The 24,864-nt window shown below is 40.5% G+C and overlaps 1 protein-coding gene across 8 annotated transcripts in view; it reads left to right on the top strand.

Annotated features, from left to right (window-relative positions):
• SENP5 (SUMO specific peptidase 5) overlaps positions 1 to 24,864 on the top strand; it is an 81,123-nt gene that overhangs the window by 19,814 nt on the left and 36,445 nt on the right. For 5 of the 8 annotated variants that reach the window (XM_084990787.1, XM_005670098.4, XM_084990788.1 and 2 more), the window contains 5 exons: positions 1,081 to 2,615; positions 20,516 to 20,621; positions 20,774 to 20,912; positions 21,168 to 21,215; positions 23,951 to 24,028. In XM_084990787.1, coding sequence (XP_084846913.1) covers positions 1,112 to 2,615; positions 20,516 to 20,621; positions 20,774 to 20,912; positions 21,168 to 21,215; positions 23,951 to 24,028 — 1,875 coding nt within the window. In that variant the 5' untranslated portion in view covers positions 1,081 to 1,111. Of the gene's footprint in view, positions 1 to 1,080; positions 2,616 to 20,515; positions 20,622 to 20,773; positions 20,913 to 21,167; positions 21,603 to 21,830; positions 24,029 to 24,864 lie in introns of all 8 variants that reach the window. The other 3 variants (XR_014824581.1, XR_014824582.1, XR_014824583.1) reach the window with 2 other exon arrangements.

The raw sequence follows: 24,864 nt of genomic DNA, 5'->3' as shown, positions 1-24,864 counted from the left end.
GCTGCAGCTGCCAGCCTACGCCACATCCACAGTAATGTAGGATCCAAGCTACATCTGCGACCTACACCACAGCTCGCAGCAATGCCGGATCCTTAACCCACTGAACAAGGCCAGGGATTGAAGCAGCATCCTCTTGGATGCTGAGCCACAACAGGAACTCCCAGGAAGTCTTTGACTGACAAAGAGGAAGCTGATCTCCCTCTTGAGATACTGATATTGCATGCATTTATTGAGTGTCTGTGGATGATTATACAGAATAAAAATATCCTTCCTTTCTAAGATTTGTTGTGTAGAACAAATTAGAACAAATTGCTTTAATGTGGACTCAGTCTTTTTTTTTTTTGCTTTTTAGGGCTGCACCCTCAGCATATGGAGGTTCCCAAGCTAGGGGTCTAATTGGAGCCACAGCTGCCAGTCTGAGCCTATGCCAGAGCCACAGCAATGCCAGATCCGTGCCACGTCTGTGACCTGCACCACAGCTCGTGGCAACACCAGATCCTGAACCCACTGAGCAAGGCCGGGTATTGAACCCTCAGTCTCATGGTTCCTAGTCAGATTTGTTTCTGCTGCACCACAACGGGAACTCCTGGACTCAGTCTTAAATGGTGTCTGGTCCCCTCTCATTTTACAAATGAGAATATAGAATTCAAGTGACTTGCTTAAAGTCATGTAGCTAATGAGAAGTAAGGCCAACACTTGGAAATTCTCTCTGTCTCACTGTCCTTTCTACTTCATCAGAAGCTGGCTGTATATTGGGAAATGATTTTTCTTCTTTTTTTTTAAGCCCACACCTGTGGCATATGGAAGTTCCAAGGCTAGGAGTAGAATTGGAGCTGCAGCTGCCACCCTAAGCCATAGTTACAGCAGCACCGGATCCAAGCTGCATCTGAGACCTGTGCCACAGCTTGTGGCAGTGCCGGATTCTTAACCCACTGAGTGGGGCCAGGGATCAAACCTGCATCCTCATGAATGCTACGTCAAGTTTGTAACCTGCTGTGCCACAGTGGGAACTCCTGTGGATATATGTTTATGACCTTAATTTTAGGGTAGAAATGTAATTTTTCTTTCTCTTCTTTACAGCTGCATCCAGATCTCATTATGCATCAGAAAAATGAAAAAACAGAAGAAAATTCTATGGAGGAAAGGAATCCACTTAGCCTTTTCTGAGAGATGGAATACTGGGTTTGGAAGCTTTAAGAAATTCTGCTTTCACCAACACTTGTGCATTCTGAAAGCCAAGTTGGGAAGGCCAGTTACTTGGAGCAGACATTTAAGGCATTTCCAGTGTAGAAAGAAGGCCCTTCAAATCCAGAAAAAGTGGATCCAGCATGAACCGCTTTTTGCCAGGACAAAGTCCAATGTGGCTGCTCAGAATCTTAGGACTTTGTCCTCTAAAGTGAAAAGAAAGGGCACTAAAAACTTGAGTTCCTCCTCAAGGACCGTCCTGAAGCTCCAGGCAGAGAAGTTGCTGTCATCAGCAAAGAACTCTGACCATGAATACTGTGGAGAAAAAAGTTTCTTGAAGGCAGTGGCTGACTTACCAGAGAATAGTGTTTTAGGTCAGGCTAATGGTCACAGATCTAGGACAGAGCCACAAGCTTCTGGTTTTCCTATGAAGTTCAGTGGGGAGACCCCAAGTCCAGGAGAGAGTGGCACAATTGTGGTCACCTTGAGCAACCATAAGAGAAAGGGCTTTTGTTATGGCTGCTGTCAAAGGCCGGAGCACCGCAGGAATGGAGGACGCCTGATTCCAAAAAAGTTCCATCTTAACCAACACAGAAGAATAAAAGTATCTCCTCATATGATGTATGAGAAATTATCCATGATTAGATTTCGGTACAGGATTCTCAGATCCCAGCACTTCAGAGCAAAAAACAAAGTTTGCAAGCTAAAAAAAGCCCAGCGAAGCTGGGTGCAGGTCACTGGGGACCATCAAGAGACCCTTAGGGAGAACGGTGAGGGTGGCACTTGCAGCCCATTTCCTTCCTCAGAACCTAAAGACCCTTCTTGTCGGCATCAACCATACCTTCCAGATATGGACAGCGGTGCTGTGGTGAAGGGAAAGAACTCTCATGTGCCTGACGGCCACACTAAGGGAAGCCCTCTATTGGGCAAGGAGCTTAGTTTAGGTGAAGCATTCCCTGACCAACAGAATGGCAATGCCACATACACCTGGGACCAGTCACCCTGTTCCTCTCCTAAGTGGGAGTGTACAGAGCTGATTCATGACATCCCCTTACCAGAACATCATTCTAGTAATGCGTTTATCTCGGAAGCTGAGAGAGAAGCTCTGAGTCAGGAAAATCAGACAAGTACTGTCAGTGATGACAGAGTAAAACTGTCAATGTCTGGGGCAGATCCGCCTGTGAGTAGTGTAGATGGGCCCGTGTCTGAAGAGACTGTTCACAATGAGAGCTCATGCCAGATGGATGAGGATGGATCTTTGAAGCAGAACATTCTTAGTTCTAAGTTGCTGGACCACCCTTATTGTAAAAGTCCACTGGAGGCCCCTCTGACATGCAGTGGACTCAAACTAGAAAACCAAGTGGGAGGTGGGAAGAACAGTCAAAAAGCCTCTCCAGTGGATGATGAACAGCTGTCAATCTGCCTTTCTGGTATGCATTCTTCCTTTATTCTCCCCACTCTCCAGTCCATACCTGCTGTCCATTATCCTTTCTAGGAAGTCCTGTTTTTCCCTCCCCTGGATTTCCCTTTGAGCAATTAGACGTTATCTTTTCTGTTGCTATGTTTTGTAGATATTCTGTAATTTATTTAATTTTTGATTGAAAGACACTGATGTTGCTTCCAGTTGCTTCCTTCTATAAACAATGGTGCAGTGGAATTATTCTTTATACTTGTATGGTTGGTTTTATAAGTTAAATTCCTAGTGGTAGAATTGATGGTGAAAGAATACACTTAAATTTTTAAGAGAATTGTTCTATTACTCTCTAAAAAGTTAAACCAGTTAGCATTTGTTAAACTTTGCCAGTCTCATAGACCCCATGAAAGTTCTTTGTTTTAATTTGCATTATTAAGTTTGAAGTTTGAGCATCTTTTTCTATACTTGTTTCCCATTTTTTGTTTGTATGTAATTTTCCTTTGCCTGATTTTCTATTAGACTGTTTATATTTTACTTATTTAATATATGAGAAGCTCCTGTGTACCAGGGCTGATTCTAGGAATGTAGCAACAAACAGGATACACTGATTCGTACTTCCATGGTCTTTAGCATCATTACAATTTTAAATTTTGGTAAAAGCGCTCAGTACCCCAACTTGCATGGTACTTTTGCTTAACAGAAAATTTCAATTGTTACATAGTAAAATTTATCTTTTTTTTTTTTTTTTTAACTGCCACACTTGGGACATATGAAAGTTCCCAGGCTAGGGGTCCAATCGGAGCTGCAGCTGCCTGCCTACACCACAGCTTCAGCAATGCCAGATCCGAGCCATGTCTGCAACCTACACCATGGTTCACGGCAATGCTGGATCCTTTAACTCACTGAATGAGGCCAGGGATCGAAACTGAATCTTCATGGATACTAGTCAGATTCTTAGCCCACTGAGCCCCAACAGTGTTTCTATGGATGTATAGATTACGGCATATCCAGGCAGTATACCATGAAGCTATTTTTTTTTTTTTTTTAATGTCCACACACGCATCATATGGAAGTTCCTGGGCTAAGGGTCGAATTGGAGCTGAATCTGATGCCTGCACCACAGCCACGGCAACTCTGGATCCAAGCCGCATCTGTGACCTGTGCCACAGTGTGTGACAATGCAGATCCTTAACCTACTGAGCAAGGTCAGGGGTCAAACCTGCCCCGCATCCTTATGAACATTATGTCACATTCTTAACATTCTTAACATGTCAACATGAACTCTCCATGAAGCTATTAAAGAGTAAATTTGATCTGTATTTTGATACTGACCATTCTATGTAAAGTGAAAACAAGTCACAAAACAGAAATGCCATTTTGTTAAAATATATACATGCACATATGTAATGTGAGTACATGTATATATGTGTGCACTTGTGTTTGTATAGGACATATCTAGGCAGATGTATAAAATTGTTATAAATGGCTTTTTCTGGGGCATTGGGAGAGTTACTTTTTGGTGGCTTAAATAATTTTGAACATTTTGTTTCCTCAACCAATAAGTATGTATACAAAGCCTTCCCCACAAAAAGACAAAGTACAGAGTCCTAGAAAATCTTAAAAAAAAAAAATTTCTGTTGTTTATACTGTCCTAGAATGGACAAATTTTCCTGCTATTAGCTTAGGAGAACTTTGATTTGTAAACCTGAAAAAGTTAGCATTTACCCACAAATGCCAATTAACTTATAGATGTAGCATTTCCAAAAACAGTTGATAAAATCAAGTATGGGTTTTTTGGGGGGTTTTTTTTTGGTCTTTTTTTTTTTTGTCTTAGGGCCTCACCCACAGCATATGGAGGTTCCCAGGCTAGGGGGCTGTAGTGCATGGCCTGTGCCACAGCCACAGCAACTCGGGGTCCAAGCCATGTCTGCGACCTACACAACAGCTCACGGCAACACTGGATCCTTAACCCACTGAGCAAGGCCAGGGATCAAACCCGAGTTCTCATGGATGTTAGTTGGGTTCGCCAACCACTGGGCCACGATGGGAACTCCAGAATTGAGTATGTGCTATAGTAAAACTATAGCATGATCTGAAAACATAGAAGTTTTTACAGAATTCAGTTAGTGACCTGTAATGTAATTAATTTTAATAGGCTAAAGGAGAAAAATCATGGCATCTCATCAAGTACCGAAAGCCTGTTATTAAAGCTTAGCTTCCTTTGTTGTTTATATTGCTTAGAAAATTTCCTGGAAGTTCCCTTGTAGTGCAGCAGGTTAAGTATCTGGTGTTGCTGTGGCTATGGCGCAAGTCACAACTGCAATTTGGATTCGGTCCCTGGCCCAGGAATTTTCCACATGCTGTGGGTATGGCCAAAAAAAGAAAAAGAAAAGGAAGATGTCTTTCAATTAGTAAAGAATATCTCAGAAACCCATAGCAGTTCCAAGTTCAAGAAGATGAAGTAAGCCCATGGACTCTCTTTTTCCTACCAAATCCATAGAAATTATGAAAAGTATTATTAAAAGCATATGTATCTGCATACTCAGTTTTGGTGGATCAAAAGCAGAAACTGAACAAGGCAGAAAGTAGAGGTTTCTCAGACACAACCTAGAATAGATTTACAAGGAGATCCTGCTGATTAGCATTGAGAACTATGTCTAGATACTCATGTCGCAACAGAAGAAAGGGTGGGGGAAAAAACTGTAACTGCAATGTATACATCTAAGGATAACCTGACCCCCTTGCTGTACAGTGGGAAAATTAAAAAAAAAAAAAAAAGAAAGAAAGTAGAGGTTTCAAAGGGGAGCCCCAGTGGCAGAAGGAAGATTAACACAGGAAAATGGTGCAACACTGAGGGTTCCCATTTCTGGAGATGGTGGAGAGGAAGAGGGAGACCCATGGGAAAAGACTGAGGACTTGGAAAATCTCCACAAAAGCATCTCTCCCTGCCTGTGCAACATATCAGCAAGGAGGATATCTGCTATCAAGCTGAAATTCTCCCCTCCCCTAATTTTATTGAGATGTAATTGACATAGAGCACTGATGTTGTAAGAGCAAGAGGTTGGTATGGAGAGACAGACCATTTCTCTCTCCCCCTCCCCATTATTTGTAACATCTGGCAAGAATGAAGAACAATCCTTTCCGGAAGAATAGTTTTAGGAGTTCTTAGCATGCCCGCATTAAAAATAGTTCAAAGCTACTGCCCGTCACAACCTTTCCTGCACCCAGCAAGTCACTCAAGTAGAAACAAACCTATAATGTATCACCAAACGTTTGGGTAAAGCCAACACAGTGGAAGAGACAGACTGAAAAAATAAGAGAACTAAACCTGAGAAATTAGGATTGTTAGAACAATTAGAATAGGAACATAGGATAGTACGATAGATATTCCCTTAATCTACTTTATAGCATTAGCAATATTAAATTCTTTAGTGTGCTGAATGCTGGCCCTTCTCCCTATATTTTTAAAAAATTTTATTTTTTTGCATTTTAGGGTTGTACCTGCGACATATGGAGGTTCCCAGGCTAGGGGTCTAATCGAAGCTACAGCTGCCAGCCTACACCAGAGCCACAGCAACGCCAGATCCGATCTGTGTCTGCGACCTACACCACAGCTCATGGCAATGCTGAATCTTTAACCCACTGAGCAAGGCAAGGGATCGAACCTGCAACCTCGTGGTTCCTAGTTGGATTCGTTTCTGCTGCGCCACAACGGGAACTCTGGCTCTTCTCTAATATATGTTACGCTCACTTTGTATTGAACCTGTTGAACTTAAAATTTACTTTTTTGTTTCATATTTTGTTTGATATTGTTATCAAATATTGTATAAACTGATGAAACATAAGTTCAAAAAGTTACTCCCTTCAAAACCAAGTTGGATATTTTGCAATCACAGTAGTGTTATGTTTGTGCGAGACAACCTTAAAAGATGTGAGGGAGGATAGGAAAATCTAGAATTCTGTACTCAGACTAGCTGTTTTGGAGGGAAAAGAAATAGATTCCTGTGTCACAGTATATTCCACATGAATTGAAATTTTAATTAGAAACAAATAGACACAAGAAAACTTGTACACAAATGTTCATAGCATCATTATTCCTAATAGCCAAAAAGTGTACACAAGTGTCCATCAACTGAAGTTTTAGATATGTGTATCCTTTGACCCAGGAACTTGAATTTTAGCAAACGTGTTCTAAGGAAACAAAGAACAAGGATATGTTGAGGGTTTTAGTTGTTTTAAACATTATATGGAGAGCTAAAAATTAACAACTTAAAGGGTCATCAGTAGGGAATTGCTTAAAATAGGGCAGATTGATTTAATGGACTACTAAATTGTTTTGAATTGACTTAGGGGAAAGAAAACTTCATGTATTGAATGGGAAATAGCTTCAATAAGAATGAGTATAGGAGTTTCCCTTGTGGCACATCGGAAATGATTCTGACTAGTATCCATGAGGTTTCAGGTTCAGTCCCTGGTCTCAATCAGTGGGTTAAGGATCCAGCGTTGACTCAAGCTGTGGTGCAGGTCGCAGATGCGGCTCAGTTCCTGTGTTGCTGTGGCTGTGGTGTAGGCCAGCAGCTGTAGCTCCAATTCAGCTCCTAGCCCAGGAACCTCTATATGCCGAGGGTGCAGCCCCTTAAAAGCAAAAAGAAAAAGAAGTGCTTCTAATGTGTTTAAAACATGTGGTCATAAGGACATAAAATTCTAAAGGAATCATGGGGTGTCTGCCACTTTTATTTTAACATGTTTATGGTCATGTACTAGAAAAAAATCTTGTTCCCATTTCAAAAATTATAAAATTTTAAAAATTATTTTTCAAAATTACTTTTGAAATTTAATAATTTGTGAAATTATTAAATTTCAATATTATAAAAATATTCAACCCTATTTTCTTTTAGACTAGTAATGTATTATTTTTACATTTATCTGTTTGGAAGAAAGTAAAGATGAATCCCTGCCACATTCTTTACACCGAAATGAATTTCACCTGTGAATAAAAGATTTAGTTCTAACACTATTTTGATTAAATCATTTTTTTCCTATGATTATGAGATGCTACCTGCCATTTGGGTTCCTTTTTGGTTGATTTCTCTGTTTCTGGGACAGCACTATGCTGCTTCAATTATTGTAGTTGGTTTTCTAATTTGATGGGACTAGGTCCTCCTTCTCCCTTGCCTCATTCACATCTCCCTTTAATCTTTTTCAAAAATTTCTAAGAATTTCTCACATTTTTGTTTTTTAGGGCCACACCCTCAGCACATGGAAGTTCCCAAGCTAGGGGTTGAATTGGAGCTACAGCCACCAGCCTACACCACAGCCACAGTAGTACAAGATCCGAGCCAAGTCTGTGACCTACACCACAGCTCACAGCAACGCTGGATCCTTAACCCATTGAATGAGGCCAGGGATCAAACCTTTATCCTCGTGGATCCTAGTCAGGTTCGTTACTGCTGAGCCATGACTGGAACTCCCAGAATTTCTCACATTTTTGTCCCAAGATGAATTTTGGATTTGTTTTTCAGTTAAACTAAGGCTTTTGATTGGTATTGCATTACATTAATAAACCAATTTAGGGAAAGTTGCATTTATTTTAATTTGAAGTTTTCCTGTCTAAAAACCAAAGAATTATTCTATTTGTTGACCAGTGTCCCTTACTAGGACTTGATAGTGCTTTTCACTTAGACTTTGCACATTCCTTAAGTTTATTCTTAGATATTTCATGCCTTTCTTATTTTTGGTATGGGACCTTCCTGACATGCGTATTGTATTTTGTTGGAGAACCAAGTGGTTGCATTTCTTTTTTTTTTTTTTGTCTTTTTGCTATTTCTTGGGCCGCTCCCAGGCATATGGAGGTTCCCAGGCTAGGGGTCCAATCGGAGCTGTAGCTGCCTGCCTACACCAGAGCCACAGCAACGCTGGATCCAAGCCGCGTCTGCAACCTACACCACAGCTCATGGCAACGCTGGATCGCTAACCCACTGAGCAAGGCCAGGGACCAAACCCGCAACCTCATGGTTCCTAGTCGGATTCGTTAACCACTGCGCCATGACGGGAGCTCCTGGTTGCATTTCTTAAGTGCACAACACAACAAACCCTTTCCACTTTTAGGGTAGGATGGTAATCCAAGTGACCCTTGTCAGTTATATCAAGAAAAAACTGACACAGTTGGTATAACATGATGAGTAATTTAAATTTTAAAAAACACCTCAATTTTTGTTTTTCATACTATGTACTTGCTGGCGGGATTATAATTTGAATTTTATTTTGTTTTTTTCCTAATGTTTTATCCTTTGTTTCTTGGTCATACTAAAATTTTAGTCTTTTGGAGTAAAAGAAACTGTGTGTTCCAAATGCATTTTCCTTTTGGGTTCATGGTTTAGTGAAAGCAAGTGGATAAATTGTGAATTTTAAAAAGTCTCTTTTCTAGGTTACTCTCGGCCCATGGCTATTAAAAGGGAAAGATAAAATAGAACTAAGTTGCTTTTGTAGAGCAAAGATAATAAGGTATTTCCTGCATTGGAAGTGGCACAACATAGTAATTAACAACTCAGTTTCTGTCATCGCATAACCTATAATCAGAATCTTAGTTCTGCCATATGCTAGTTAAGGATCTTCGGGAAAGTTACCTAACCTCCTTAAGCCTCCATTTGTAAAGGCGCTATCTAACACATAGGGTGGTCAAAAGGATGCAATGAATACACTAGTTCATGGCATATGAATGCTTTTTTGTTGTTTCATGGCCACACCTGCAGAATGTGGAAGTTCCCTGGCCAGGGACTGAATCTGAGCCACAGCTGTGACAACCCTGGATCCTTTAACCCACTCTGCCAGGCCACGGATTGATCTCAAACCCCTACAGCAACCTGAGCCACTGCAGTCAGATTCTTAACCCACCGTGCCACAGCAGGAACTCCCATGAGTTGTCTACTTCTGGTTCTAGTGAAATAATGCTGTGCATCAGTGAGACATTGTTATTAGCGTTACCCTTGAAGATCCCAGGTAGGGCCTTCCCACTGAGTTAGAAATCCTTGTTAATCATCTGAAAGTGAACATAAAAATGCAGATAGGAGTTCCCTTTGTGGCTCAGTGGAAACAAACACTCGTATGCATGACAATGTGGGTTCAGTCCTTGGGCTTGCTCAGAATTAAGGATCCAGGTCACAGACATGGCTCAGATCCAGCATTGCTGTGGCTGTGGTGTAGGCTGGCAGCTGCAACTCAGATTCGACCCCTAGCGTGGGGACCTCCATATGCCTCAGGTATGGCCATTAAAAAAAACAAAAACAAACAAAAAAAAAAACTACACGGATAAAAGGAAAAAATAAAACAGCTTAAAATCTCCCAAACACTGCCATCCAAAAATAACATTGTTAATAAGGACACCTCTTGTTAAAAGTTTGGGATTAGGGTCCATTTTCCCTTGCTAGAGGAGATTGCTTTCCTTTTTTTAATTAAGATTTTTTTTTCATTGTTGATTTTCAATATTATGTTAATTTATGCTATATAGCAAAGTGACTCAGTTATACATACGTGATATATATACATATATATTTATTCTTTTTGTATTCTTTTCCATTATGGTTTAATCACAGGATATTGAATATAGTTCTCTATGCTATAGAGTAGGAGCTTGTTGTTTATCCATCCTATATATAATAGTTAGCCTCTGTTAATCCCAGATTCCCATTCCTTCCCTCCTGCACCCACAACCCCCTTGGCAACCACAAGTCTGTTTACTATATCTGTTAGTCTGTTGTTGTTTCATAGTTATGTTGATTTGTGTTGTATTTTAGATTCTGCATAAGTGGTATCATATGGTATTTGTCTTGCTCTTTCTGACTTCGCTTAGTATGATAATCTCTGGGTACATCCATGTTGCTGCAGATGGCATTATTTCATTCTTTTAAATGGCTGGGTAATATTCTTTTTTTGGCCATACCCATGGCATGAGGACAGCAGTGAGAATGCTAAGCCCTTAACTGCTAAGCTAGGTCACCAGGAAATTCCAATACCACTTTTTGCTTTTTAGGGCCACACCCGTGGCATACGGAAGTTCCCAGGCTAGGGGTCCAATCAGAGCTACAGCTGCTGGCCTACACCACAGCCACAGCAACGCCAGATCCGAGCTGTGTCTGCAAGCTAAACCACAGCTCATGGCAACACCATTTCCTTAACCCACTGAGCGAGGCCAGGGATCAAACCTGCAACCTCATGGTTCCTAGTCAGATTTGTTTCCGCTGCGCCACGATGGGAACTCCCACCACATATTCTTTATTGATTATCTGTAACTGGACATTTAGGTTGTTCCCATGTCTTGGCAATTGTGAATAGTGCTGCTATGAACATAGGGATTCATGTATCTTTTTGAATTATAGCTTTGTCTGATATATGCCCAGGAGTGGGATTGCTGGATCCTGTGGTAACTGTATTTAGTTTTTTGAAGACTCTCCATACTGTTTTCCATAGTGGCTATACCTGTTTACATTCCCACCGAAGGCTAAGAGGATGATTCTGTTTCTCCACACCCTCTCCAGCATTTATTATTTGTAGACATTTAATGATGACCGTTCTGAGCAGTATGAGGTGATAACTCATTGCAGTTTTGATTTGCCCCCCCCCCCTTTTTTGTCTTTTTAGGGCCACACTGGCGGCACATGGAGGTTCCCAGGCTAGGGGTCCAATTGGAGCTACAGCCACCAGTCTACGTCAGAGCCACAGCAACGCCAGATCCGAGCTGTGTCTACAACCTACACCACAGCTCACGGCAACACCAAATCCTTGACCCACTGAGGAAGGCCAAAACCTCGTAATTCTTAGTTGGATTCATTTCTGCTGCATCATGACGGGAACTCCTTGATTTGCGTTTCTCTAGTAATTAGCAATGATGAGCATCTGTTTATGTGCCTTTTAAAAAATTATTATATGAGTTGTTTGTATATTTGGGAGATTAAGCCCTTGTCAGTCTCAGCATTTGCAAGTATTTTCTCCAAGTCTATATGTTGTCTTTTGTTTATGGCTTCCATTGTTGCGCAAAAGCTTATAGGTTTGATTAGGTCCCATTTGTTTATTTTTGCTTTTATGTCTATTGCCTTGGGAGACTGACTTAAGAAAACACTGGTATGATTGATGTCAGGTAATATTTTGCCCATGTTCTTTTCTAGGAGTTTTATGATGTCTTATTGTATATTTAAGTCTTTAAGCTATTTTGAGTTTATGTAGGTGTGAGAGTGTGTTCTAACTTCATTGGTTTACATGCAGCTGTCCAACTTTCCCAGTACTGCTTGCTGAAGATTCTCTTTTCCCCATTGTATATTCTTGCCTCCTTTGTTGAAGAGTAATTGTCCATAGGTGTGTGGGTTTATTTCTGGGCTCATGTTCTCTTCCTTTGATTCATATGTCTGTTTTTGTGACGAGACCATGCTATCTGTCTGTCTGTCTGACTGTCTGTTTTTTGGGGCTGCACCTGAGGCATATGGAGGTTCCCAGGCTAGGGGTTGAATCAGTGCTGTGGCTGTCAGCCTCCTCCACAGCCACAGCACCATGGGATCTGAGCCTCGTCTTCAAGCTATGCCATAGCTCACAGCAATGCCAGATCCTTAACCCAGTGGGTGAGGCCAGGGATCGAACCCAAGTCCTTGTGGATACTAGTTGGGTTTGTTAACCACTGAGCCACAACAAGAACTCCATTACCATGCCATTTTGATTGCTGTAGCTTCATACAATGGTCCAAAGTTTGGGAGGGCCGTGCCTCCTGCTTTGTTCTTTTTCCTCAGGACTGCTTTGGCAATTCTGAGCCTTTAAAGGTTCTATATATACTTTAGGATTATTGGTTCTAGTTCTGTGAAAAATACCATGGGTAATTTGATAGATATCACATTAAATCTGTAGATTGCTTTGGGTGGTATAACCATCTTATTTATTTTCATGTATGTATGTATTTCTTTACTTATTTATTTATTTATTTTTATTTTTTATTTTTTTTTTTGTCTTTTTTTTGAGATTTCTTGGGCCGCTCCAGCGGCATATGGAGGTTCCCAGGCTAGGGGTCGAATCGGAGCTGTAGCCACCGGCCTACGCCAGAGCCACAGCAACGCAAGATCCGAGCCGCGTCTGCAACCTACACCACAGCTCACAGCAACGCTGGATCGTTAACCCACTGAGCAAGGGCAGGGACCGAACCCGCAACCTCGTGGTTCCTAGTCGGATTCGTTAACCACTGCGCCATGACGGGAACTCCGTATTTCTTTATTTTAATGGCCACACCCATGGCATGTGGAAGTTCCCAGGCTAGGGATTGAATCTGAGCAGCAACCTATGCTTCAGCTGAGGCAACACTGGATCCTTTGTTTTATTTGATTAATTAATTCATTGTTTTTTGCTTTTTAGGGCCTCCTATATGGAAGTTCCCAGGCTAGGGGTCAATTGGAGCCGTGGCTGCTGGCCTATACCACAGCCACAGCAATGCAGGTTTCAGGCTGTGTCTGTGACCTACACAGTTCAGGGCAACACCAGATCTTTAACCCACTGAATGAGGCTAGGGATCAAACCCATGTCCTCATGGATAATATTCGGGTTCGTTATGGCTGAGCCACAACAGAAACTCTGGTTTTTGTCTTTTCTTTTGTTAATGTGGTATATCATATTGATTGATTTGTGTATGTTAAACCATCATTGTGACCCTGAGATGAATCCCATTTGGTTGTGGTGTATGATCTTTTTGATATGTTGTTGAATTTGGTTTGCTAATGTTTTATTGAGAATTTTTACATCTATATTCATCAAAGATACTGGTCTATACTTTTTTTTTTTTTTGGTGATATCTTTGGTTTTGGTATTAGGGTGATGGTCTCTTCATAGAATGTCTTTGTTAGTGTTCCTTCCTCTTCAGTCTTTTGGAACAGTTTAAGAAGGATTGGTAAAAATTCTTCCATTTGTGTTTGGTGTAGAATTTGCCTAAGAAGCCATCTAGTCCTGGACTTTTGTAGGGAATTTTTAAAAGTACAGATTCTGTTTCACTTCTAGTAATCAGTCTGTTCAAATTATCTGTTTCTTCTTGATTCAGTTTTGGTGGGCTGTATGTTTCTAGAAAGTTGTCCATTTTTTTTAGATGTTGAATTTGTTGGCATATAACTGTATAGTGTTCTCTTGTGGTTATTTGTGTTTCTGAAGTATTGGTGATATTTCTCCTTTTTCATTTCTTATTTTATTTGGGTTCTCTCTCTTTTCTTTTTGGTGAGCATGGCCAGAGGTTTGTTAATTTTTTTTTTACACTTTCAAAGAACCAGCTCTTATTTTTATTTATTTTTTTCTATTGTTTTAAAATCTTTTATTTATTCCTTCTCTGATCTTTATTATTTCCCTTCTGCTGATTTTAAGTTTTGTTCTAATGCTTTTAGGTTATAGTAGCTTAGGTTATTTATTTGAGGTTTTTTTTTTTTTTTTGCCTTTTCTAGGGCTGCTCCTGCAGCATATGGAGGTTCCCAGGCTAGGGGCCCAATCAGAGCTGTAGCTGCCGGCCTACTCCAGAGTCACAGCAACGCCAGATCTGAGCCGTGTCTTCGACCTACGCCACAGCTCATGGTAACACCGGATCCTCAACCCACTGAGCAAGGCCAGGGATCGAACCCGTAACCTCATGGTTCCTAGTCGGATTCATTAACCACTGTGCCACAACAGGAACTCCTGAGATTTTTCTTTTGAGGAAGACCTGTATTGCTTTCAACTTGCCTTTAACAACTGCTTTTGCTGTGTCCCATAGATTTTGTATGGTTGTGTTTTCATTGTCATTTTTCTCAGGATATTTTTGAATTTCCTCTTTGGTTTCCTTGTTGAACCATTGGTTTTTCACTAGCATGTTGTTTAGTCTCAGTGTAATTGTTTTTCTCTCATTTGTTTTTCTATGGTTGATTTCTAGTTCCATGCTGTTGTGGTTGGAAGAGATGCTTGAAATAATTTCTAGCCTTTTAAATTTGTGCCCTAGGATATGGTCAGTCCTAGTGAATGTTCCATATGCACTAGAAAAGAATGAATATTCTGCTTTTTTTGGATGTAATGTCTTAAAGATATCAATGAAATCTGTTTTATGTACATTTAGAATCTCTGTTGCCTTGTTGATTTTCTTTCTCAAAAATATGTCCATTGATGTGAACAAGGTGTTAAAGTCTGCTACTACTATTGTATTCTCATCAGTTTCTCCTTTCATGTCTCAGTATTTGTTTTATGTATTCAAGTACTCCTGTGTTGGGTGCATATTATATATGTTGATGAGTATAATATCCTCTCCTTGTACTGATCCTTTTATCATTGTATAGTGTCCCTCTTTATCTTTCTTTATAGCAATTATTTTAATGTCTATTTTGTATGTTAAAAGTATTGTGACCCCTATTTTCTTTTTGTTTCCTTTTTTGATTTGTTGACTTTCTTTCTTTCTTTCTTTCTTTCTTTTTGCCTTTTCTAGGGGTGTACCCTCAGCATATGGAGGTTCCCAAGCTAGGGATCTAATCGGAGCTGTAGCCTCTGGTCTACACCAGAACCACAGCAAATGGGGATTTGAGCCACATCTGTGACCTACACCACAGCTCACGGCAACGCTTGATCCTTAACCCACTGAGCAAGGCCAGGGATTGAACCCGGAACATCATGGTTCCTCGTCGGATTCATTAACCATTGAGCCACAACGGTAATTCCTCTCTTTCTTTTGTTTTTTGGGCCACACCCAGCATATGGAGGTTCTCAGGCTAGGGGTCAGATCAGAGCTACAGCTGCCTGTCTATGCCATAGCCACAGCAATGTGGTATCCAAGCCACATCTTCGACCTACACCATGGCTCACAGCAGTGCTGGATCTTTAACCCAATAAGTGAGGCCATGGATGGAAGCCACATCCTCATGGGTCCTAGTTGGGTTTGGTAACTGCTGAGCCGTGATGGGAACTCCCTGCTGATTTTCTTTTGCATTATGCTTATGTTTTCTTCTTTTTTGCTTTTGTGAATCTATTGTATGTTTTTGATTTGTGGTTGCCCTGTTTTTCAAGTATGTTAGCCCCTTCCTGTATCTACCTGCTTTAGACTGATAGTCAGATAGGCTCAAACACGTTCTAGAAAAAAAGTACATTTTCTTACTTTTCCTCCACCACATTTTATGATTTTGATGTACTCTTTTACACCTTCATGTTCATCCTTTTGCTGTTTGTTGTGGTTATCATCATTTTCACAGATTTTTTTTTTAATTTTTAAAATATGTGTACCGACTTAAGTGATTTACTTCCCAATTATGATATTCTCTTTCTTATAGATTCATCTTTTCTATTTAGAGAAGACCTTCAATATTTCCTTTAGGATAGGCTTAGTATTGATGCATTCTTTTAGTTTTGAGTTGTCTGAGAAATTCTTTAACCTTCTATTTTTTTTTTTTTTTTTTTTGTCTTTTTGCCATTTCTTGGGCTGCTCCCATGGCATATGGAGGTTCCCAGGCTAGGGGTCGAATCAGAGCTGTAGCCACCAGCCTACGCCAGAGCCACAGCAACTCGGGATCCAAGCCGCATCTGCAACCTACACCACAGCTCACAGCAACGCCGGATCGTTAACCCACTGAGCAAGGGCAGGGACCGAACCTGCAACCTCATGGTTCCTAGTTGGATTCGTTAACCACTGAGCCATGACGGGAACTCTTTTTTTTTTTTTGAAGGCCTCATCTGTGACATATGGAAGTTCCTGGATGAGGGATTGAATCCAAGCTGTAGCTGCAACCTATACCTCAGCTGCAGCCACACTGGATCCTTTATCTCACTGTGCTGGGCCAGGGATCAAACCCAAAGTTCTGCAGCAACCCAAGCCACTGCAGTTGGATTCTTAACTTACTGTTCCACAGCAGGAACTCCTCTCCTTCTATTTTAAATGATAATCTTGTTGGGTAGGGTATCCTAGATTGCATATTTTTCCTTTTCTGGACCTTAATATATCTTGCCACTCTCTTCTGTCTTGCAGTGTTCGTGTAGAGAAATCAGCTCGTAGCCTTATGGGGGGTTCCCTTGTAATCAACTCTGTTCTTCTCTTGCTGCATTTAGAATCCTCTCTTTAACTTTTGCCATTTTTATTTATTGTAATATGTCTTGGTGTAGGTCTCTTTGGGTTCTTCTTATTGGGGCCTTCTGTACTTCCAGCACCTGAATACCTGTTACCTTTAGGTTTGGGACGTCTTCAGCTATAATTTCTTCAAATCTGTTTTCAGTGCCCTTTTCTCTTCTCCTTCTGGGATCCCTGTATAAGTAGATTTTATTATCCCATAGGTCTCTTACATTGTTTTCTTTCTTTTTCTTTTTTTTTTTATTTGGGTTTCTGTCTGTTGTTCTGATTGAGCAATTTCCATTGTTCTGTCTTCCAGATTGCTTTCTCATTCTGCATTATTCATTCTGCTATTCTTGCCTTTAGTTCAGCTTTCATCTCTGCAAGTGAATTTTTTAATTTTCTTGCCTCCTTCCTTTAGTTTTTAGTTCCTTTTTACAGTAATCTGCATTTCACTTGATATCCTTTCTTAATTCCTTCAGTGTTTTCATTATCTCCTTTTTAAACTTGATGTCTGTTAAACTGAGGAGGTCTGTTTCATTGTTTGTTCTTTGAGAGGAATTCTCTTGATCTTATTTGGAAGGGGTTCCTCTGCTTTTTCATTGAACTTATATTTCTCTTGCTGTATGAGTTTAGGAGAAACAGTTACCTACTGTGGTCTTGGAGGGCTAATTTTTAAAATTATTTTTGGCTGCATCCGTGGCATGCACAAGTTACCAGACCAGGGATCGAATGCAAGACATAGCAGTAACCAGAGCCACAGCAGTGACAGTGCCAGATCCTTCACGTGTGAACCATCAGGGAACTCCTTTGAGGGCTGTTTATGTGGGAACCTTCCTTGGTAGCCTATGTGGGTTTAATATTTTTTGGTGTGAGGGTTGTTTTTAGCATGGATGCTTACCACCTACCTCTTCCCTCAGTGTTTGCTGGCTGTTAGCCCCTTGACAGGAGGTATGATTGGTGTTAGGACCAGAGCCTGCACTGGATATTGAACAAGGCTTCCTCTTTGCTGTTTTGTTGTCCCTGCCCTGTCAGGGTCATGGTCTCCTTCCTAGTAGTTATATTAAAAGCCCCTAGATGCGTTTCTGAGCTGCAGTGTAAGATAGGTGGGATTGGAACACTCCCAGTGGGGGAGAAGCCTCTGAGTATTCCTCTGTCAGAGTTGTCTTGCTGATCTATGTGCTTTGTTATGTCAGCTGTCACCTGTTGTGTTGTGGGGGCTCACAAACTTTTTTTGTTTGTTTTTTTGCTTTTTAGGGCCACACCTGCAGCCTGTGGACGTTCCCAGGCAAGAGGTTGAATTGGCGCCACAGCTACCAGCCTATGCCATAGCAACGTGGGATCCAAGCTGCTTCTGTGACCTACACCACAGCTCATGGCAACGCTGGATCCTTACCCCACTGGGTGAGGCCCAGGATCGAACTTGCATCTTCATGGATATTAGTCAAGTTTGTTACTACCGAGCCACAATGGGAATTCCACAAATACACTGTTGTTGGTACTGCTCTTGGCCCTGCCTCAACTGTGGGAATGCTGGCAATTTGCCTGGGTATCTCTCAGGTGTTGTTTTCAACAAGCCCACCAGCGTAGGTCTACTGAAGTCAGGTCCCAGGACAGCAGTAGTTATGCACTTAGACCTGCTGTGGAAGCTATGGAGGCAGCTTAGAACCTGGCCTGGCCCAGCCCTTGAGTGTTTGTGCCCCCAAAGCCCACAGCTGCAAAAGCCAGACCTGTCCCAGACATAGGACCACCCGTTATCCGCTTGGATGCCCTCAGGTGCTAAATTTAGAAAGCCAGAGGTGGAGGTGTAAATCTGAGGCTCCTGCAGCCTTGGGGAGAGATTTCAGGTCTGCTCTCCAAGTTGTACAGCCCCTGGGCTTAGCTGTGGTTTCAGCCCCACCTCTGCATGTGCCTAACTTGTAGGCATCTGTTTCTGGCACCTGCTGAGGTGGTGGCTGGGGCATGGGAGCCAGCCAAGGTGATGGCTGGGGCTGGGGAGCTGGCTGAGGTGTTGCTCTCCTGCGGCCCATGGAGGTGGGGCCAGAGCACAGAGAGTTCCCTTCGTGGCTCAGCGGTTAACCAACCTGATTAGGCTCCATGAGGGTGCTGATTTGATCCCTGGCCTTGTTCAGTGGGTTAAGGATCCAGCGTTGCCACAAGCTGTGGTATAGGTTGTAGACGCGGGTTGGCTCCCAAGTGGCTGTGGCTGTGGCATAGGACAAGATCTTTCTTGTCTTTACAGATGTTTGAGGTCTTCTGCTAATGTTCAGTATGTTTTCTGCAGACTTGTTCCATTTATAGGTGTATTTTTGATGTATTTATAGGAGGAGGTAAGTTTCTCGTCGTACTACACCATCACGATTGGAGTTCTGCTATTTCTTATTTGAGGAGTCTCAATTAAGGTTGCTGGGCCTAAAGTTTAATTTTTTGTTATTAGGAGCAATATATTTGTGTAGAATTTATTTCTTAAATGCAGTTTCTCAAATGTTGGGATTCTTTATCTTTTATTTGGGTCTACTTTTCCATGCAGACACAAGGCTATGCTTAGCGTTCTGTAGGCAAACATAGGTTGAGTGGCTTCCTAGTTTAGAAGCCCCAAAATCTTCATCTCCTACTTTGACTGAACTGGAACATGAAACTCCCTTTCTGTCTTCTGTATGCCTAAACCAGGCATAAGCAAACCAGTCCTGCTTACTATGCTCTTGTCTTAAGCTTTTCAAATTGGGAGCCACTCTAGTGGGAGACTAACAGGAGCAGATTTTTCACACCTTTGTTTGCTCCTCTCCCATACAAAACACTCCATTCCCAGGATAGTTACTCTGTTATGATCATTCCTGTCCATTTTATATTTATAATGGCTTAGCAGAGGCCATTTTCAAAGTTAGAAAGGGGGCTGGGTAAAGTAATTGACTAACAGTCCTCGTTTCTTCCATCCTAACTCAGTGGACTTAACTGTCAGACTGTTGGTTAGCCAGACTGCTGCTCTCCCCAGTCAGCATCATGAATAGGGTGAGTCATATCTGCACATCTGTGACCCTCTAAACCTTTCCTCAGCTTCTGTGAATTCACTTAGAAATAATGTCCTGATTTTATTCCCTAGGGTATTTTTAGGTATATTTCTTCAGTGGATCCTCTTGGAAGCTATTAAAATGCATATACATATTCCTTAAATTGACCAGAAGATCAGCCTGTATTGTGGTCAAGGAGTTATCCTTTAATCCTATTTCCTCTTTTAAAGTATGCCTCACCAAAAACATAAAATATGCCTTACCAGCTCTTATCGAGTTAAGCTAACCTCATAGGTTTATGCAGTATCATGAGTAGAATAACTATCAAATTGTATGATATAAAAATTGCCTTAGAATTTGTCCCTTGTTACGAGATGTGAAATTTCATACCTTTATCAAATAATAAATGCAATGAGTGTCCCCAACAATTCCCTTTGTGATTTTTTAAAAAGATAATTTCTTCAATTACCAAATGCAGTGGATACATTTAACCAGGTGATTAAGCCCTTTAGATTTTAGCTTTCGGAGATAGGATTCTATTGAAATATGTCAGTCTTTAATTTCAGCTAGCCATTCTCTTTCCAACAGTACATTAGTATCTTACAAATCCAATGTGAAATGATGCCTTGGAGCATTTCTGTCTAGCTTGGAAAGCTGAGGGCCTGCTTGATTGATTGATTTTAATTTTTTAACAAAACATAACTTTGGAAAGGTTTTTTTTTTATAGCATGTACATTTAGTAATACGGGTTAAATGTAAAGTGTTGTGTATAGGTTAAGTATTGGGATAGTGACTTTGCTGAAAACGCCTTTTCCGACTTAATTTTTCTTCCTTGCTTTATTTAAGGATTCCTAGATGAGGTTATGAAGAAGTATGGCAGTTTGGTCCCACTCAGTGAAAAAGATGTCCTTGGAAGATTGAAAGATGTCTTTAATGAAGACTTTTCTAATAGGTTTGTCAATGATGCTTAAGCCCTTGAAAAGAAAATTGTTGGCTTATATATCTTTTCTCTTTATTTAAAAAAAAACAAGCCAAATATTTATCAATAAATCAAGTTGAGCTTATGTTTTCTTTACCTTTTCTTTCAAAATATTTCTGTTTCAGAAAACCTTTTATCAATAGGGAAATAACAAACTATCGGGCCAGACATCAAAAATGCAACTTCCGCGTCTTCTACAATAAGCACATGCTGGATATGGACGATCTGGCAACCCTCGATGGTCAGAATTGGCTGAACGACCAGGTTAGTATATTGTCAGCGTAGAAAAGTTGCAGAGGATGTTGAACAATAAAATAGATTAATAACCTCTGTATTGGCCTCACAGTTATCTTTTGGAATCAAGAATTCTTTATTCCTTACTCAAGTGACTCATTTAGCAACCCAGTGTCTGAAAGGTTTGATTACTGAGCATAGCAGCAATATGTTATTCATTTCTGAGTAGGATGTTCTCTGAATTTTATAGGATTAGTAAGCTGGTTTTATGTTGACTTTTTATAGGTCATTAATATGTATGGTGAGCTGATAATGGATGCAGTCCCAGACAAAGTAAGTGAAAACTTCCTCTTCAGGAGAAAGAGTCCTGTGTATTAAAGGAAGAATTTTGTGTTTAACTTTATGCAATTATTTTATATTTCTTAGATTTTTTTAAAAGTTTTTTTTTTTTTTTCTTTTTAGGCCATATCTGCAGCATATGGAGGTTCCCAGGCTAGGGGTCAAATCAGCTGCAGCCGCAGGCCCACGCCACAGCCACAGCAATGAGGAATCTGAGCTGCATCTGTGACCCACACCACACACAGCTCATGGCAATGCCAGATCTCTAACCCACTGAGTGAGGCCAAGGATCGAACCCACATCTTCATGGATAAGTCGTCGGGTTTGCTACCGCTGAGTGACAATGGGAACTCTTAAAAAGGTTTTTTGTCTTGATCATGTGCTAGGGTTGGGAATAAGTTCTATAAAATCATTTCACCATAAGAAAGTCAGGATGCCAGTGTTTTTCTGCTTATTTGTTTCAGAGTGGGTGTGTTTTTTGCTGTCTTGAGGAGGATTTTTTTTCCAGTGGGGAAATTCACAAAAAAAGACTATTTGCTTTGAGCTTTTTTTTTTTGGTCTTTTTTTGCTATTTCTTGGGCTGCTCCCACGGCATGTGGAGGTTCCCAGGCTAGGGGTCCAATCGGAGCTGTAGCCACTGGCCTACGCCAGAGCCACAGCAATGCGGGATCCGAGCCGAGTCTGCAACCTACGCCACAGCTCACGGCAACGCCGGATCATTAACCCACTGAGCAAGGGCAGGGACCAAACCCGCAACCTCATGGTTCCTAGGCGGATTCGTTAACCACTGCGCCACAACGGGAACTCCCTGCTTTGAGCTTTTAAATTTAACTTAATGTCCCTCCCTTTAAAAATGTAGTAAAATAGTATACATCTTTGCTTATTCTTGAATTAAAACACAAACTCTACAATTCCCTTAAGAGCTTATTAGTTACATATCAAAGCTATTTTTTCAATGTATTAAATTTGCTTTCTGAGTACTCAAATTGCCTGATGGGGCAGCCTTTAATTTCAACAAGCAAAACCTTTCCAAGTAATTTATGAACATTTATAAATCTAATAATTTACACAGGTAAACAATCTCAGATTCCAACAATATTAACATAGACAAAATTCATAACTTTCTACTTAAAATCAAAAATCTGTTAATACATTTTAAGTTGGAATCATGAAGTTAATCTGTCAGATTCTCTATTCTGTCAAATTCTCTTAATCATCAGAAAGTTTAAATATGAACATACAGATGATATTTACCATGAAAGGATTAATTTCAATAGTGTAATTTCCCTTCATTACCACCACATTTAATTCTAAACCTTCACTGGATGAAAAAAGTACTAAGGTGATGTTTCTCAGTGTAACCCCCAAACCAGCAGCATCAGAATCACCTAGGAATTTACTAGGAATGCAGATTTGTGGATACAGCTCACACCTACTGAATTAGAAATTGGAGGTGGGGAACTGTGATTTGTATTTTAACAAGCCCTCCAGATTTTGAGGCACTCAAAATTGGAGAATCACTGCCTAGAGATAGCTACTATAAGCCTATTGTAATTGATACCTTAAGCTGCATGGTTCTCATAACAAATGTGCATCAGAATCTTTAGAAACCAGAGTGCTGACCCCACTCACATAGTTTCTGCTTTAGTAGGTCTGGAGTAGGGTCTGAGAATTTACATTATAACAAATTCTCAGGTGATGCTGATCTGATGGCCACACCCTGAGAACCTCAGCTGCGGGAACAGTTTTATCATCTCAAGTTAGTGTTACTAAAGTTACTAAGTGAACACTTTAAGACCATAGTATGCTTGCCTATCTTAGTCAAGCTGATAAAGCCAAGGGTGCAGGACATGATGCTCCATATGACTAGGGTAACTTTTTTCAGTGCTAGAAATGATCATGCTAAGGTCTTTTTATAGTTGTCATGACTAGAGAAGTCTCCAAATCAACATCCTTCAGATGGGGGTTAGTTTTGTAATCCATATACCTGGAGTTCAAGGTAATTGTTACCTCATTCTTTCAACTTTATCACTTATTATTTCCTCTTTGTCTGACTGGATTAAGGCAGTCTATTTACTGCCCTATTCCAGTTCTAACTATGCACTACAGCTATAAGGTTACTCTAAGGAAAAATTGAAACATTCTTCTTTGAATCATGTAATGTATGTTTGGTCTTTTTAGGGGAGGGTGCTGTCCCACAGCATATGGAGTTCCTGGGCCAGGGATCAGATCCAAGCCATAGTTGTGACCTACAGCCCCCCCCCTAACCCACCTGTGTCCTGGTGTTGCAGATGCCACCAATCGCATTGGTCTTTTTTTTTTTTTTCCTGTCTAAAAGGGCCTCACCCACGGCATATGGAAGTTTCTAGGCTAGAGATCAAATTTGAGCTGCAGCTGCTGGCCTACACCACAGCCACAGCAACATGGGCTCTGAGCCACATCTCTGACCTACACTACAGCTCATGGCAACGCCAGATCCTTAACCCACTGAGCAAGAGCAAGGCCAAGGATCGAACCTGTGTCCTCATGGATTACTAGTTGGGTTCATTACTCCAGAGCCATGACAGGAACTCCCTGGTCATCATTTTTAAGATGAAACTTTTCCTCATTTTTTTTCTTTTTTTTTGTCTGTCTTACATTCAGGGATTTTTATATTTTCATTTTCTTTTGCAGTTAAGGCTGGGCACAGCCTAATATAATGTGAGTGCTTGTATTTGATATCCTTCTAGGTTCACTTCTTCAACAGCTTTTTTCATAGACAGCTGGTAACCAAAGGATATAATGGAGTAAAAAGATGGACTAAAAAGGTATTCTCTTTATTTCTTTTTTTTTTCTAAATTCAAAATGCACATAATAAGCCACTTTGAGTGGAAGGAAAACTTTATTGCCAATATGATGTTAATTAGAAAGAGATTCTTTAATATAAGTTGTTTTTTACTGTTTCTTTAAAATCTTTTTGTTTGACACATAAGCTATTAAAACTCTTGAGTCTATCCAGTTGATTGGAATATGCTGTAACAGAAAGCACTGGATTGGAAGCTAATAGTTCTGACATTGCTGTTAGCTGGCTCTGCAACTTGGACAGGACATTTAATTTGAGTTTCAAATTTCAGATTGCTTATTTATAAAACAAAATGATAAATCAGAGTAATCCCTAAGGGTCTTTCCAAACTTAATTTCTCTCTGTGTTCATTGAATGTATCAGAAACATTATTTTAAAAGCCTGTTGGTATTTTGTTTTTGATATTTTGAAAAAAAATTACAAGTTCAAATTCCATAGTCATAGGTTTAGAGATATTGTAACCTTTTACTTTTCTGTACTGGATGGGTTAGAGAAATTAGGAGTAAGTCTTCTCTACATAGTTGTGGGTAGAAATAATTTTTTACAACGTACGAAAACCAGATTGAACATTGCTATGTAGATAATATGTGCAAGGTATCATCAGTAGTACCAGGATAAACTAAATGTAGTTGAAGAGTGCAGATCTGAGGAAACAGGTATAATGAACTCAGGATCAGATCTGCATTTGTATCTTGGCATAGCCACTTAAGTAGCTGTAAAATCCTGGGCAAATTACTTAATTCCTTTAAGTATCAGTTTCCTCATCCATAAAATAGGAATATCAGTTGTATTTGTCTTGTG

The sequence above is a fragment of the Sus scrofa genome, chromosome 13 (assembly GCF_054392235.1).
Source record: "Sus scrofa isolate SSC_HxYL_T2T_F1_AM1 chromosome 13, Sscrofa_HxYL_maternal_Yorkshire_Landrace_v2.0, whole genome shotgun sequence".
NCBI classification, from domain to species: Eukaryota; Metazoa; Chordata; class Mammalia; order Artiodactyla; family Suidae; genus Sus; species Sus scrofa.
This window is presented reverse-complemented; position numbering and strand designations above follow the sequence as displayed.